Genomic DNA, 14,672 nt, shown 5'->3' on the forward strand with positions numbered 1-14,672 from the left:
TATCAGTATCATGGCCCTAACACCTCTGAATATGTTGTGCCATTTTCTCCATGTCACTGAATTCTCTGGAGCATGAAAACAACTGAGAGAGAAATTTCCAGTTGACTTATAAGATCAAATTAAGAGAAAAACCAATTATTTCTATTCTAGTGTGTCATTGTATGTCTTTACTTGGAAGACCATGTTCAATAGAATGATCACAGCCTGGTAGTAATAGTTAGAAATAATATACAGCAACTTTTATAGAAAGACCCCTGAGTACCTTATAAACCATTGATATGTAAAGGATCAAAGTAAAATCTGATTGTGGATTCAAGGCCAAACTATCATTAATTTGCAAGTCTCATATTGACCTTAATATATTAGTGTTTTTAACATTTGTACCCTGATTAACTTCTTTATTCATTCCTTGAGTCAATATTTATAGATACTATAATGAATAGACACTAGTCTATTCATTCTTAAAAGTCTGCCTTGTTCTCTTAAGCAAGTGATATCACTTCTTGAAACCACTGCATTCCCCTTATTCTGCTCTGTATTTCAGCCATTTCTGTGAGTCTCATCCCCTTATGAGATAATAAACCCCCTTGTAACAGCAGCACTGACAGACTTATCTTTATAATCATTAAATCTCTTAGCCTTAATCCTATAGGTAGGAAGCACTCCATTGACATTTGTTGAACTAAAGTGAACTGAAAAGTGAAGTCAATATGGAAAAGTGTCCTGATTCATTTTCTCCAATTTCCATCAAAGACTAAGGATTTGGAAGTTGCATTCTTGAAGATTGGTATGCCATAATTTGTTAATAAAACAGTTAAAAATTACAGTGATTGTACCTGGCATTCACCTTATTAATATGCATAGGCCTGATTGCCTGATTATAGAACTTAATTATTTGACCAGCACCATGGATATTCCTAAACAACTCTCTGCTTCTTAAAAAACGAAACAAAACAAAAACAAAAACCTGCACACAGGGGAAAAAAAGTAATGACAAGAATCAAGTAGTGACTTCTCTTAAACACATTATTTTGGTAAGGATAATCATCGTTGAGAGTGTATGATTGATCCTTTCTAACCTATTCTACAAAACTCTAAACAGACACTTGATCATTATTTTTAGTCTAGTTGCACCCTCTGTTTCTTTTAAAAATATAAAATATGCAGATTCTCTGCCCCTACAGTTTTCTGTCTTTAGGAAAGACCATAATTAATTTTGCAACCAAGTACTCACCCTGGGCATTGTTTTCGCATGACAACTAAGCCAACCACACTTGTGTGAAGACAGTGCCATTTTATATTCCTATCTTTCAACTCAAACTGTTTCTTTTCCCTATTTACATATTTTTAAAAGAGCAATTACATAGGAGATACAAGGTTTAGTCTGCACCCACAGTCAACTCATTCAAATTTATTCTTTACAGAAGATATTCTTCACTTTTGTTGAGAGGATGAAAGCCATGTGAAATCACAAATGACACTTTCAGTTTTACACAATCATTTAAAAATAAGCAACACCCTATTTACAGGATACCACTCAATGGATTGTAAATCGAATTTTTTCACAAAGAAACTAAGGCAGTGAGAACTTCACAGCGTTTGTGCAGTACATTTGTTTTTTTCTCAGCCAGGATCTGGCTCAGCAGAGATACTGATGCCCCTAGCATCACCAGCCAGGTAAATAAATCTCCAGATCACTACTCCCCAAGCTCTTAGTTTCCAGAATGTTGATGCATATGGAGCTCTGCAAGACCTTTCATGCCAGGAATTTTGTCCCTGTCAGTTCCTTGTGGTATTATAAGTCCTCACCCTTTGAAAATTCGTTGTATAAGCTTTAGTTTATTATAGTTTTTTGCTAAACAATCTTGAATGGACAATGAGTTCTCTATGGAGACACCCAGTGCAGAATTTTTACTGGTTCCGCATCTTTTTAACATTTACAAGAATTTGCACTTAAAATGGATTTTTAAAATAAAACTGACACATTTTTGACTGTAGTCACAAAGAAATCACAAGCTGAGAGTGTTAAGAAATAAGAGGCAGGGTGGGGACAGGGGCTTAGAGAGAGTGCAAAAAGGCTTAAATAGCCACACCAGAAAAACATATAGTGAATCAGCAAGAGATAAATAATGGATTGCTGAGTGGCAACAACCCCTGCTGAAGCCAAATAGCAGGAATCTGTAGTAGACTCCATAATAGAATATGCCATTTCCTGGCTGAGTACCATCAAGCATCCTCCTGATAATTATCTTTTGCACAAGCTAGACTGGAGATTCCCAGAGAATAAGATGGCTCCATCCTGCTCCACCTATGTTAAATTACTCAAGTCTAGATTGCCCAATATGACACCTAATTCAGCTATTTCACAAACCGAGCTTTCTCCACAATCTCATCTATTTGCTGCTTGTCCTCATCTTCATGGAAAGATTCTCAAGGAAAGTTCTATTTTAGATAAATTGTGGACTAGGTAAATCTGGCAATATAAAACATGGAGAAAGGTTATATAAAATATTATAAATGTGTAGCTGAACTTCCAAGAAAGTAAAGAAAATCTTCAGCGCCCAAAAATGACAGGCAGCTGTGATGAAGGAAATTGCCAGATTGGGTAGGCTAATTGGGCATTTAATGCTTTCCCAAGAACAGAAGCTTTGTGTTCAGTCAAGTCAATACATAAAGCCAGACCATTGAAGGCCAACAGCCCAATAAAAGGGTATAGTTGAAAAAATTCTGTCACCTGTACAGAGTCAACTAAGTGTTTTCTGCCTTGGCCTAGGCTTAGTGTAGTGAGGAAAGTATCTTCCTTCAGAATTTGTCATTACAGCCTTGTTCTTGAGACAGATTGTATTTTGAATTTATACCACACACTGTGGTCTGGGAATCTAGAAGCTGAGAACTTATCATAAAACTGGCCCCAGGCCAGTGATACCAATGTTGCAGTATCTATTAGAAGCAAACAGAAAACATCTTTGGAGGGTGATTTTAAGAGAGATTGGCAGTGAATTTCCCAGGATGGTTAAATGGCAATCAACCCTCATAGTCAGGAAGTACAACAAATCCTAAACAATATGAACAGAAATTAAAAAGTAAAAATCTAAGCAACTTGTGCTGAAACTGGAGAACATTTAAAACAGAAAGAAAGTCTTGAATGTAATCAAAACAAAAACATAAGATGAGAAGAAATTTTATTTCACCAATAGCCATGTATACAAAACTCTTTTCCAGCACAATTCATATGTTCTGATTTTATTTATTTTATTTTATTTCTTATTTGTGTGGGCACATAGTAGTATATGTATTTATGGGGTCCATGAGATGTTTTGATACAGGCATGCAATGAGTAATAATCACATTATGGAAAATGAGGTAACCATCCCCTCAAGCATTTATCCTTTGTGTTATAAACAATCCAATTACACCCTTTTAGTTATTTTTAAAATGTATAATTAAGTTATTATTGACTATAGTCACCCTGTTGTGCTATAAAATAGTATGTCTTATTCATTCTTTCCAGCTATTTTTTTCTGTGTCCATTAACCATTCGCACCTCCCTCCCACCCCCACTACCCTTCCCAGCCTCTGATAACCATTTTTCTACTCTCTATGTCCATCACATATTCTGATTTTAAAAGGGTTTTCCTATATTTTGTACAAAAGTCACTCAATTACACCGAATTGCTTGTATGGGATATTAAAATGCTTAAAATAATTTAATTTTTGTCTTTGACAATGAACATACATGAAAATTGTGGCTTTCACTGTTATCATTGATGACACCAGTGAAGTTACAAAGCTGCTCATTAGTAACTGAAATTAGATTTTCTCTTGTTGAAGGAATTTTCAGTTTTTCAGAGAATGAGAGTTGTAATCTCTAATGCAAAAATAAAACTGAACTATTAAAAGATCTCTAGTATTTTTTAAAAGATGTTTGAGTTTCTAATTTCCTAAACATTTCTGAAAACATTCTCAGAAAAAAAAAAAATCCAACAGAGAGAAAACCTTTTTGATATTTTTTTTTCTTTTTGTAATTATAAGAAAACACTACTGTATTTATATACAGGTGAGAATTCACTGAATATTTTCTGGCATCAGAGATGTCTATAAATAGATTGTGCCTTAGAAAAACCTTGCTTGCTACTCAACCTACTCAGAGATAATTATTCTTACCCTATGAAGACACCGAGCAGCCTATCTTCTGTTTTTATAAATTATCAATAAGTGAAGTACATCTAAATACTTCGGATGAAAATCATGTTAAGTTTCTACGTTGATGCATTCTCATGAGAAACATATGTAAATGTTGGTTCATAGCATTGTCATTCTTTTTAAGGAGATTATAACATTTCCTGAACGAGGTTGATAGAATGTGATTTAAATAAAAGTGGTACTTTTCACCACTTATTTTGAATATGGCTTATCAATTCTTCTAACTAGAATACGTGACTTTTATTTTTTAAAAACCTATCATTTTCCCATGATGATTCTACATGGAATTATGCTAAAATAGTTAATATTTTTTAAATAATATTTCAGTGAGTTAAAATTCATTTTTCTCTTATTTTCTTATATCTTCACAGATTGTAAGTGTTGGAAAGCATGTTAAAGGCTACCATTATATCATTGCAAACTTGGTAAGAACTTCTTATTTTCTACTTTTCGTAAGAATTGCTCAAGCACACAAGATTATTTTAACTGTGCCTTAAAATAATGCTTCAATAAATAGACTACATTACTTACTAAGCTTTTAATAACACATGTGATATTTTATTATAATGATTATTAAATTTCATAAGTAGAATTCAATATAATTTTATGCAGATTAGCTTGGTATCTGCTAAAGAGACCTTTAAAAGAAATAATAATGGTTATTTTGCTACGATACCACTTGTCAAATTAAATAATTTTCTCTGTCTAAATGATAAATGCTACTTTATAGATAAAGATAGCCAATATTTGGATATTACAAGAATGATCTAAACTAACAGCTATGTTCTCTAATTTTAAGAATAACTGTATATAATGGCTATATAAGCAAATCTTTTAAATGAGAGTAATGCAAATTTTTAAAAATTATGTCAACTTTTCACATGTCATATACAAATGGCTAACAAGCAAGGCACATCCATTTTTATGAAATTCTTAAAGGCCTGAGAGAAATCCTTTTAGATATCTTGGCAAGGCTCATTGAATACGTCTTGTTAACCATGCAGTGTAGGAGGTAGATTGTACATGGAGCGGTCCATCCTCTCTTGCTTTATTATAAAGGACCATTTGCCCTAAGGGCCTGATTCCCAAAGTGATTTACACTGGAGAAGTTAAGGATGTTTTCTCCTCTTTCCATTTTTATGACACTTTTTTTTTTTTTTTTTTTGAGACGGAGTCTTGCTCTGTCGCCCAGGCTGGAGTGCAGTGGCGCAATCTCAGCCCACTGCAAGCTGCGCCTCCCAGGTTCAAGCCATTCTCCTGCCTCAGCCTCCCAGAGTAGCTGGGACTACAGACACCTGCCACCACGCCCGGCTAATTTTTTGTATTTTTAGTAGAGACGGGGTTTCACCATGTTAGCCAGGATGGTCTCGATCTCCTGACCTCGTGATACTCCCGCCTCAGCCTCCCAAAGTCCTGGGATTACAGGCATGAGCCACTGCGTCCAGCCCTTTTTATTTTTTATGACTATCTTGCGCTTAAACAGGAAAGAAACTGAAGGATGCAAAAGAGATTCAGATCTACCCATTCTTTCCATATGGCAAGTGGACTGTCCCACTTTGAGACAGGAGTTTTCAGTCTTTAGTGAACTGGGTTTGGTTGTGGATCTGAGATATTAAAATACAGCAATATACGGTGAACCATTATTATATTGTGCTTCTTAGATAAAGTATAATCTTGCGACTTAATGGATTATCATGAAAATACTGAGAAATTTTGACTTATCTTTTTCATTGCTTTTAGTAGGCCGTTTTAGTAGAGTGTTTCACTATTTTTTATAAAAATATAAAATTTAAGACAAATGTATTCTGATATTAATTACTATAAGAGAAAAAACTTAGGATTATGAGATATCTGTAAGTACAGTAAATTGTACAATGAGACTCTAATGACTTTTATAGCAAATAGGAGGTTTTGTCATCTATTCTTACAAACAATAGAATTGAGGGGAAAAAAATCAATATGTAGACTATCATTCCAGAAATGAGTTGTTGACATGGGCAGTTAAAATAAATAAATCAGTACAAGATGGAATGAATTAATATTTGTAACACTCCAAAGGATATCATAAACAGCCCTGGGAGATGGCAGTGTATTTAAGTTATCTAGAGTTCCAGTATATGAAGTAGAAAACCATTTTTGTTTGCAGTAGGGACTAGAACCATCACTTTCACTAAAAATCAGCAAGTTTTATTATATGTGGTTGATATCTTTGTAATACATGATCAGATCAGTGACTGCCATGGACATACATTATAATATAGTGTATTAATATGGATTAGATTGACTTATTCATTTGTCCCTAAAGGACTCTTACTTATAACACTAGAGTAGTTTTTATTTTATTGAGCCAATCAACAACTATTTTTGAGAGCTATGTGCATAAGATTCTCAAATGTGAAGTTAATCCAGAATCAAAATGAAAGATGACATCAACATCATACTTAAGGTTGAAAGACTGAATGATTTTCCCCTAAAATCAGGAACAAGATAAGAGTGTCCCCTCTCACCACTTCCATTGAACACTGTATTGAAGGTTCTATTACAGATATTTAGGTAAAATAAATAAATAAAAGGCATCCAGATAGAAAAGAAAGAAGATTATATGTATATAAAAATACTAAGGAATCAAAATATATTTGTAGAACTAATAAGTTCCGCAGGGTTGCAGAATGCAAGGTGAATATAACAGTTTGTTATATGTCTATATATTAGCAATATATATTCTAAAAATTAAACCAAGAAAACATTTCATTGATAATTTACAATTACAATTTACAATTAATGGAGAACTGTTAGACTTAAACCAACTCATCAAGGGTGATTTAACAGTATTAGTAAAAACTGATGTCTACAATAACAATTCTTACTTGTGATTGGGTGGTTACAAATATTCTGGAATATTTAAAATATTCTGTAGTCACAATGTAGAATATAAAAGCAGAAGGTATGAAGTCCAACCCATATTTACCAAAAAGAGAAGAATGAAATTTAGCAGACATCAATATGTGATGCATGAAATTGGGTCATGAATTTACAAACATGCATTTTTGTAAAAGTCAAGGACCTCCCTTATTTGAACAATGAGATCACTTGGACTCGGGAAGGGGAACATCATACACCGGGGCCTATCATGGGGAGGGGGGAGGGGGGAGGGATTGCATTGGGAGTTATACCTGATGTAAATGACGAGTTGATGGGTGCTGACGTGTTGATGGGTGCAGCACGCCAACATGGCACAAGTATACATATGTAACAAACCTGCACGTTATCCACATGTACCCTAGAACTTAAAGTACAATAATAATAATAATAATAATAATAATAATAAAAACAAGGTTAACTCTCTGGAGAAACTGAGTTTAAATATAGGTGTTCTTTAGATTCTTTAAAAATGATAATCTTTTAAACCAAGAAACAAAGTAAGGAATGTCACCAAAACACTGGCTTCCTAATGGTCTTTAAATTCTTTGGCTGAAATGCAGAAAGCAGATTTCACGTACTTAAACAAAATAATAGGCAATTTATTTGTAAATAAGGATACAAATAGGTTGTGAATGCTCTCTGGCATTATTTTAAATTGTCTTGTCATTATAAGTTGAACTTTTCTTCTTCAATTAACAGCCATTCAATCTCCTTCATCATTCTATCCTGATAAAATGAGAATACATTTATGTATTCTATGCCCCTCTGATCTTAGCTTTTGGAGCTATTGCAGTGTGCTGGCGTCTCACCTCCAACCAGGCCAAAAAAAGTAGAAATCCTTTCCCTTAATACTCAAGCCTGAACCTGCAGAAGGTCCAAGAGGGTCCACAGGGAGCTAACATCATCTGAATAGTATGAGCTATGCCTGATATCTAATTGAATGGGCATGCCCTGCCCTGATTCTTGAAATTTGTCTGTGTTTATCTCTGCCACTATATTTAACAATTGGATATTAAGTGTGAGTAAAACTTGTTAGAAATGAAAGATTGCTGCTATTCTTTTTTCTTTTCTATGTCCTATATGGGATTTGTATGTGGGTGCATGTATGTTTTATTAAACCCATCATCTAGAGGTACTGGTGAAAGCGTATTATATCGCAATAGATTAACTTCTGTTCCAAAAATTTCCCAGAGAAGTAGAGGCAGGAAAACCTTACCTGTCAGTTGGTTTATCCTAGTCTGTTTCTTAGAGATTCATGTAAGAAAATTGCTTCCCTACTTTGCCCCTAGACTTACTCTTTCCTAGTTCTTCTTTCATTTAGCTGCCGGTTATTTTTTAAAGACAAGTATGATGATATTGTTTGCTTAAATTTTTTATTGGCCTCAGGCTGCAAATGCAGTAAAAGACATCATATTTTTCATGACCTGATTCCCCATGGGTTTTCCAAACTCACTTGCTAATACGTGTCTCACTTCTCCTCAGAGTTTGAATGTCTCTCCAAATGACATATTGTGCCAACTCTGAGTCATTGCCCCAGTTTTTACCACCATCTTCCAGAGTAAGCATTCAAAACCTAAGCACTGCTCTACTTAAATATTTTAGGAAAAAGGATTTGCACTCTTGAACTTAATGCACAAAGCCCTTTAAGATTTTGTCCCTACTTGACCCCAGTCTTTCCCACTCCACCCCACAACTATCCCTTCTTCAGATCAAACTAATTCCCAGGCACCTAATGCAGCTTTCCTTTTCCCAGCTTTGTTTAGGTTGTTATCTCTATCAGGAGGTGTTTACCCCATCCAATCCCAGTCAGTGGTTACAGTCACTTCTGGAAAGCTATCCCTAAATATCCACTTTGATAGTCTCTTCTCTGGGTTCTCAGACTGCCCTGAGTACCTGTGTACTCATAGTATAGAACTTATTCTTGTTTTTTCATTTATCAAATTATTATTTTATACCCCCTCTGTAGCAAGTACTGTCCAACATCCCATGGCACAACTGCAAATAAAACATTAGCACACTGCAAGTTCACTGAAGGCAGGAATAATGTCTCTTTCTTTAACCTTATAAAAGAGTCCTTATCTCTATTCTTTATCTGTTGAACTCCTGCTTATCCTCTAGCACCCAGTTTATGTTATTGTAATTGTTTTTGTTATTATAATTGCTTTAATTTGGCCTTTAAAAAGATTTTTGATAGAAAAATGAGGTTCAGTGTAATTTAGCCAGGATCTCACAGATCTGAATTCTCAAAGAAAAGTTTGAAGCTCTGGCCTGTCTGATTGCAAAGAATAAATACACAAATAAATAAACAACTTAGGGAATAATGCCACCAAGTGACCATTTACTTAAGCATCTCCCACAGCACCCATCAGGGGGACCTAGCATTAAACACATTGCTCTGTATTGATATTCACTCCTCTAGCAGTCAAATAATTTAAATATGGCCACCAATAGCAACAAGGAACAGTTGACATTTGTCCCATTTGCAAGACAAATTCTTAGAATCTTGTTCTCATTTAGATTTTTTTATTTTATAAAGTATTATTTAATTTACATCTAGGAGAACACCTGGCTCAATCATTAAAAAGATATAAAATTACAAAATGTTCTGGATATATATAATTAAAGATGAACTGAACCTGTTTCTTACCTATCCTCCACCATCTCACACACATACACCATTCAGGCCTCATTCAGAACATAAAGGAAATTAAACATTAGGATACAGAAAGCAAAGTGACTTGTTTACATTTAGGTGTTTGGTTAGTTTCAGAATGGAGAGTAGACATGCTTCCCAGAATTTGCAGTCTAGCACGTTTTTATTGAAGTGTAGTGACCCTAGTTAAGATTCCATCAACTTGGCGACATTGTTTTACTTTTGCACTTCCCGTTTTTTAACTTTTCTGCATTAAGCATGTCTGACTCTACCATCTATCTACATGCACATGGAAAGTACATACTTTAAGTCAATTTCTTAACTAACCAATTTTTACAACATGGTAAGGGAGCAATTTCCCCCATTCTATTTGACGTTCCTTCCATTAATTGCACCACAGCTGTCTCATATGATTTAGTCAACCTATGAACCTGAAATGCAAAATACAGCAGAAATGTTACCTAAATTAAGTAAAACTTAAAGATTGAGCATTTATTAAACAGTGATAAGATGATAGACTTGTAAATTTACATAGTCATCAGGATATCTGATACCTATAATTTTAAACATTTTATTTTCCCCCAAAAGATGTATGAACTACAAATAGAAATTAAAGAAAAACCAAGTTGGATGTTACTCTAGAGAGGGGTAATTAACCATTGTGAAATCCAAGCAAAGTAGTAGCCCATTTTAACAAGTAGAAAGCCTTTCCCTTGATCTCCCCCTGCCCTCAGGGACATTATTTACTTAGTCACTTAACTACTGATTTCCTCCTGACTATGGAGTGAATAATTTTATTACAATGTTGCCCAGGAACTCTCAGTTCCACTATATTCTTCGGATAGAAACTGAAATCAAAATGGCCACTAAAATAAATGTTTCTGAGAAAACTGCTTCACAGTCTAGATCCTATCAATTTTCTATATGAAATTATAAGAAAATATATGAAAGGAAAAATATTGCCTGTGCGCAAAACAGACATAGCTGAAATTAACTGAGTCACCCACCATTCATTCAAAGCATAACTGAAAAGAGTTTATAATCAGACATAGCAATTTTTTCCTTTACCTTCAGCATAAGAACAGGATGGACTCTGAGAAATGTGAACTATTATTTATCAGCCAGACTTTACATCAGATGATTTTTCTGAAGGCTGCAGCTTTGCCTCTTTATCCTGCAGCTGTGGATAACGCTATGAAAAAAGGTTTGGCAGACCTTCTATTTCAGCCATGGTTGAAAGAAAATAATAATGTCGTCAATTAGCAGCTAATGCAATAGTTGAATTACTGTGGCTTTTAGAAAACATTGGAATCATTTGCCTGCCTGTGGGTCTGCCCTATACTCTGATAGAAGCAAACAAATGTTCAACTGACATTTTACTAGCTGGAGATTGATGGACAGTGTTTTTCCCATTTCAGAAACACAGGCTTACTTTCTGGTGTCTAGCTTCTTTATCAACAAAATGAGAATGTAACTGATGAACTGTCAAATTAGCGGGCATATAATAGGCATGAAATAAATATTTGTTGAGTGACTTAATTGATAATAGTGATCATTTACTGAATTCAAACCAGATGTGCTGGATACCATAGCATTCTCATTCTCATTTTGAATGTGGAAGGTATAAGGTTAGAAAGTAACAGAAGTGGAATTCAAAGTGTGGGCTTTTCCAGGGGTTACAGTATCACACTGCCTTTCCTATAGATACTATGATAATTAATAAAATTTAAAACACCTCTGTGTAAGAATATGCAGGAGTATAAGGTGAAAAAGACAAACTCAAGAGGTGGTTTGTATGACTGAAATCTTAGCTCTACCATACATTTGCTGGATGGCTTCGAATAGTTTTTCTTCACCCCCCGAGCCTGTTTTCATATCTATAGGATAAGGCTAATAATAGGATCTATCTCATAACCTTGTTATGAAAACTAAACTAGATCAATAATCTGTGTAATGTGCTTAGCACAATACCTGGCATATAATAAGATCAGCATATAATAGCTGTTAGCTCATATACCTGGGCCTCTTTGACAGCAATTTTGCTCAGTTGCCAGTAGACTGATATATTTTTTCTTAGATAGCCAAACAGCAATGCATATATGCTGGTTGGGAAGACAATCTACTTCATTATAAAAGAAAAAGGAGGAGGAGAAGGAGGAGGAAGGGAGGGAGGGAAGAGGAAAGGAAAGAAACAATCTGAAGACTCCAAAACCATAGCCAAGGTGCATTCAGAAAGACAAGCAGCTCCAAGTCCTCATTACTTCTGACTCTAACTGCAGGATTATTGCTACACATTTTATTCCCACCAAAAAATGGACAAAACACTCTCCCTTCATTCTCTCAGCAAACTGAAGCATATTCATATTTTCAAAAGAACCTTTACTAAATACTAAGAGAAAACAAAAAGAAAGCAATTACAAAAGCTACAAGTTCATGCGTGTGTGTGTGTGTGTGTGTGTGTGTGTGTGTGTGATTTACTTTTCTCTGAGCTAATACCTATGGCTTCATTAATTCACTTCCTTAATATGCTTTTTGTTGTCTTCTTGCTATTGTCTGGTTTACACTTTGCAGGGAGTCAGGTATAAAACAAAGATGATAAATGGGTAGATAATATAGATGGAAGATAGATAAATGACAGATAATTGGTAGACAGGTGATGGATAATAGATAGATGATAGATAATGGACAGATATAGATACATACATACATACACGGATAGATAAATAATAGAAAATGTGTAGACAATAGATATGATAGATGAGACGGAAGGAAGGAGGGAGGGAGAGAGAGAAAAACAAACAAACAAATAAATAAATAAACAAATAATTGTCCAGATTTTTGAATCCTTGACAACTACCTCTAGGCAAGAAGGGATAGCATCCTTACCTCCCCACTTCTTCACTCCATCTGGTGGTCACCATCTTTTTTCCTGCCACACAGAAGTCCGTGAATGGCCTATCAGGCTTTCGTCCCTTGGACTACCATTTCTCAGGACACTAAGACTGATTCCATGACTTTGCTATTGTGAATACTGCTGCAATAAACATATGAGTGCTGGTGTCTTTTTGACAAAATGATTTATTTCCCCTTGGGTATATACCTAGTGGTGGGATTGCTAGGTCAAATGTTAGTTCTATTTTTAGTTCTTTGAGAAATCTCCATCCTGTTTTCCATAGGGGTTGTACTAATTCAAATTCTCACCAACAGTTGCAGTTTTTCTGTTTTCCCTTTTCTCCGCATCCTCACCAGCATCTGTTATTTTTTGAGTTTTAAATAATAGCCATTCTGACTGGTGTGAGATGGCATTTCATTGTGGTTTTAATTTTTTCTCTGATGATTAGTGATGTTGAGCATTTTTTCACGTTTGCTGGCTATTTGTATGTTGTCTTTTGGGAAGTATCTGTTCATGCCCTTTGCTCTTTTTAAAATGAGGTTATTTGGTTTTTATTTGTTGATTTAAGGTCCTTATAGATTCTGAGTATTAGTACTTTGTCAGATGCATAGTTTGCAAATATTTTCTCTCATTCTGTAGGTTGGCTATTTACTCTGTTGATTGTTTCTTTTGCTGTGCAGAAGCTCTTTAGTTTAATTAGGTCCCATTAGTCTATTTTTGTTTTTTTATTTGCTTTTGAGGTCCTAGTCATAAATTCTTTGTCTAGGCCAATATCCAGAAGAGTTTTTCACAGGTTTTCTTGTAGGATTTTTGTATTTTCACATTTTATGTCGTCTTTAATCTATCTTAATTTTTGTATATGGTGAAAAGTAGGAGTCCAGTCTTCTGCATAGGGCCAGTCAGTTTCCCCAACATTATTTATTGAATAGAGTATCCTTTCCCCTTGTTTATTTTTCTTAACATTGTCAAAGATCAGTTGGTTGTAGGTATGTGACTTTATTTCTGGTTTCATTATTGTGTTCCATTGATCTATGTGTCTATTTTTGTACAAAAACCATGCTGTTATGGTTACTATAGCCTTATAGTATAGTCTTAAGTCAGATAATGTGATGCCTCTGGCTTTGTTCTTTTTGCTTAAGATGGCTTTGGCTATTCAAGCTTTTTATTAGTTCCATATGAATATTAGAATTGTTCTTTCTAATTCTGCAAGAAATAATGTTGGTAATTTGATAGGAATTGCATTGAATCTGTAGATTGTTTTGGGCAATGTAATCATTTTAATGACATTTATTCTTCCTATCCGTGAGCATGGGATGTTTTTCCATTTTTATGTGTCATCTATTATTTATTTCATCAAGTGTTTGGTAGTTTTCCTTGTAGAGGTCTCTAACCTTCTTGGTTAAATGCATTCCTGGATATTGTGTGTGTGCATGTGTGTGTGTGCGGCAATTTTAAATAAGATTGAGTTCTTGATTTGGTTCTCAGCTTCAGTGTTATTGGCTATAGAAATACAACTGATTTGGGGGCATTAATTTTGTATCTTGAAACTTTACTGCAGTTGTTTATCAGACAGTTTATCTGGAGGAGTCTTTAGGATTTTCTAGGTATACGATGATGTCATTAGTGAATAGAGATAATTTGACTTCCTCTTTTTCCTATTTGAATGACTTTTTTTCTCTTTCCTGATTGTTCTGGCTAAGATTGGAAGTACTATGTTAAATGCAAGTCATGAGAGTGGACATCCTTGTCTTGTTCCAGTTATTAGGAATAATGCTTCAAGCTTTTGCCCTGTCAGAATTATATTTGCTGTGGGTTTGTCATAGATGGTTTTAATTATTTTGAGATATGTTCTTTTGATGCCTAGTTTTTTGAGGATTTTTATCATGAAGGTGTGTTGCATTTTATCAAATGCTTTTTTATGTATCTGTTGGGAGGATCGTATGGTTTTTGTTTTTAATTCTGTTTATTTGGTGAATCACATTTATTGCTTTGCATATGTTA

General features: G+C 34.6%; 1 protein-coding gene across 10 annotated transcripts in view; it reads left to right on the forward strand.

The window, feature by feature from the left end:
- GRIA4 (glutamate ionotropic receptor AMPA type subunit 4) overlaps positions 1-14,672 on the forward strand; it is a 372,300-nt gene that overhangs the window by 272,708 nt on the left and 84,920 nt on the right. For all 10 annotated transcript variants that reach the window (XR_012423660.1, XR_012423659.1, XM_005579503.4 and 7 more), the window contains exon 6: positions 4,575-4,628. Coding sequence is in view for 8 of the 10 variants with exons in the window: in XM_005579503.4 (XP_005579560.1) it covers positions 4,575-4,628 (54 nt within the window). In the remaining 2 variants the exon portion in view is untranslated. The remainder of the gene's footprint in view (positions 1-4,574; positions 4,629-14,672) is intronic.

The sequence above is a fragment of the Macaca fascicularis genome, chromosome 14 (genome assembly GCF_037993035.2).
Source record: "Macaca fascicularis isolate 582-1 chromosome 14, T2T-MFA8v1.1".
Lineage (NCBI taxonomy): Eukaryota > Metazoa > Chordata > Mammalia > Primates > Cercopithecidae > Macaca > Macaca fascicularis.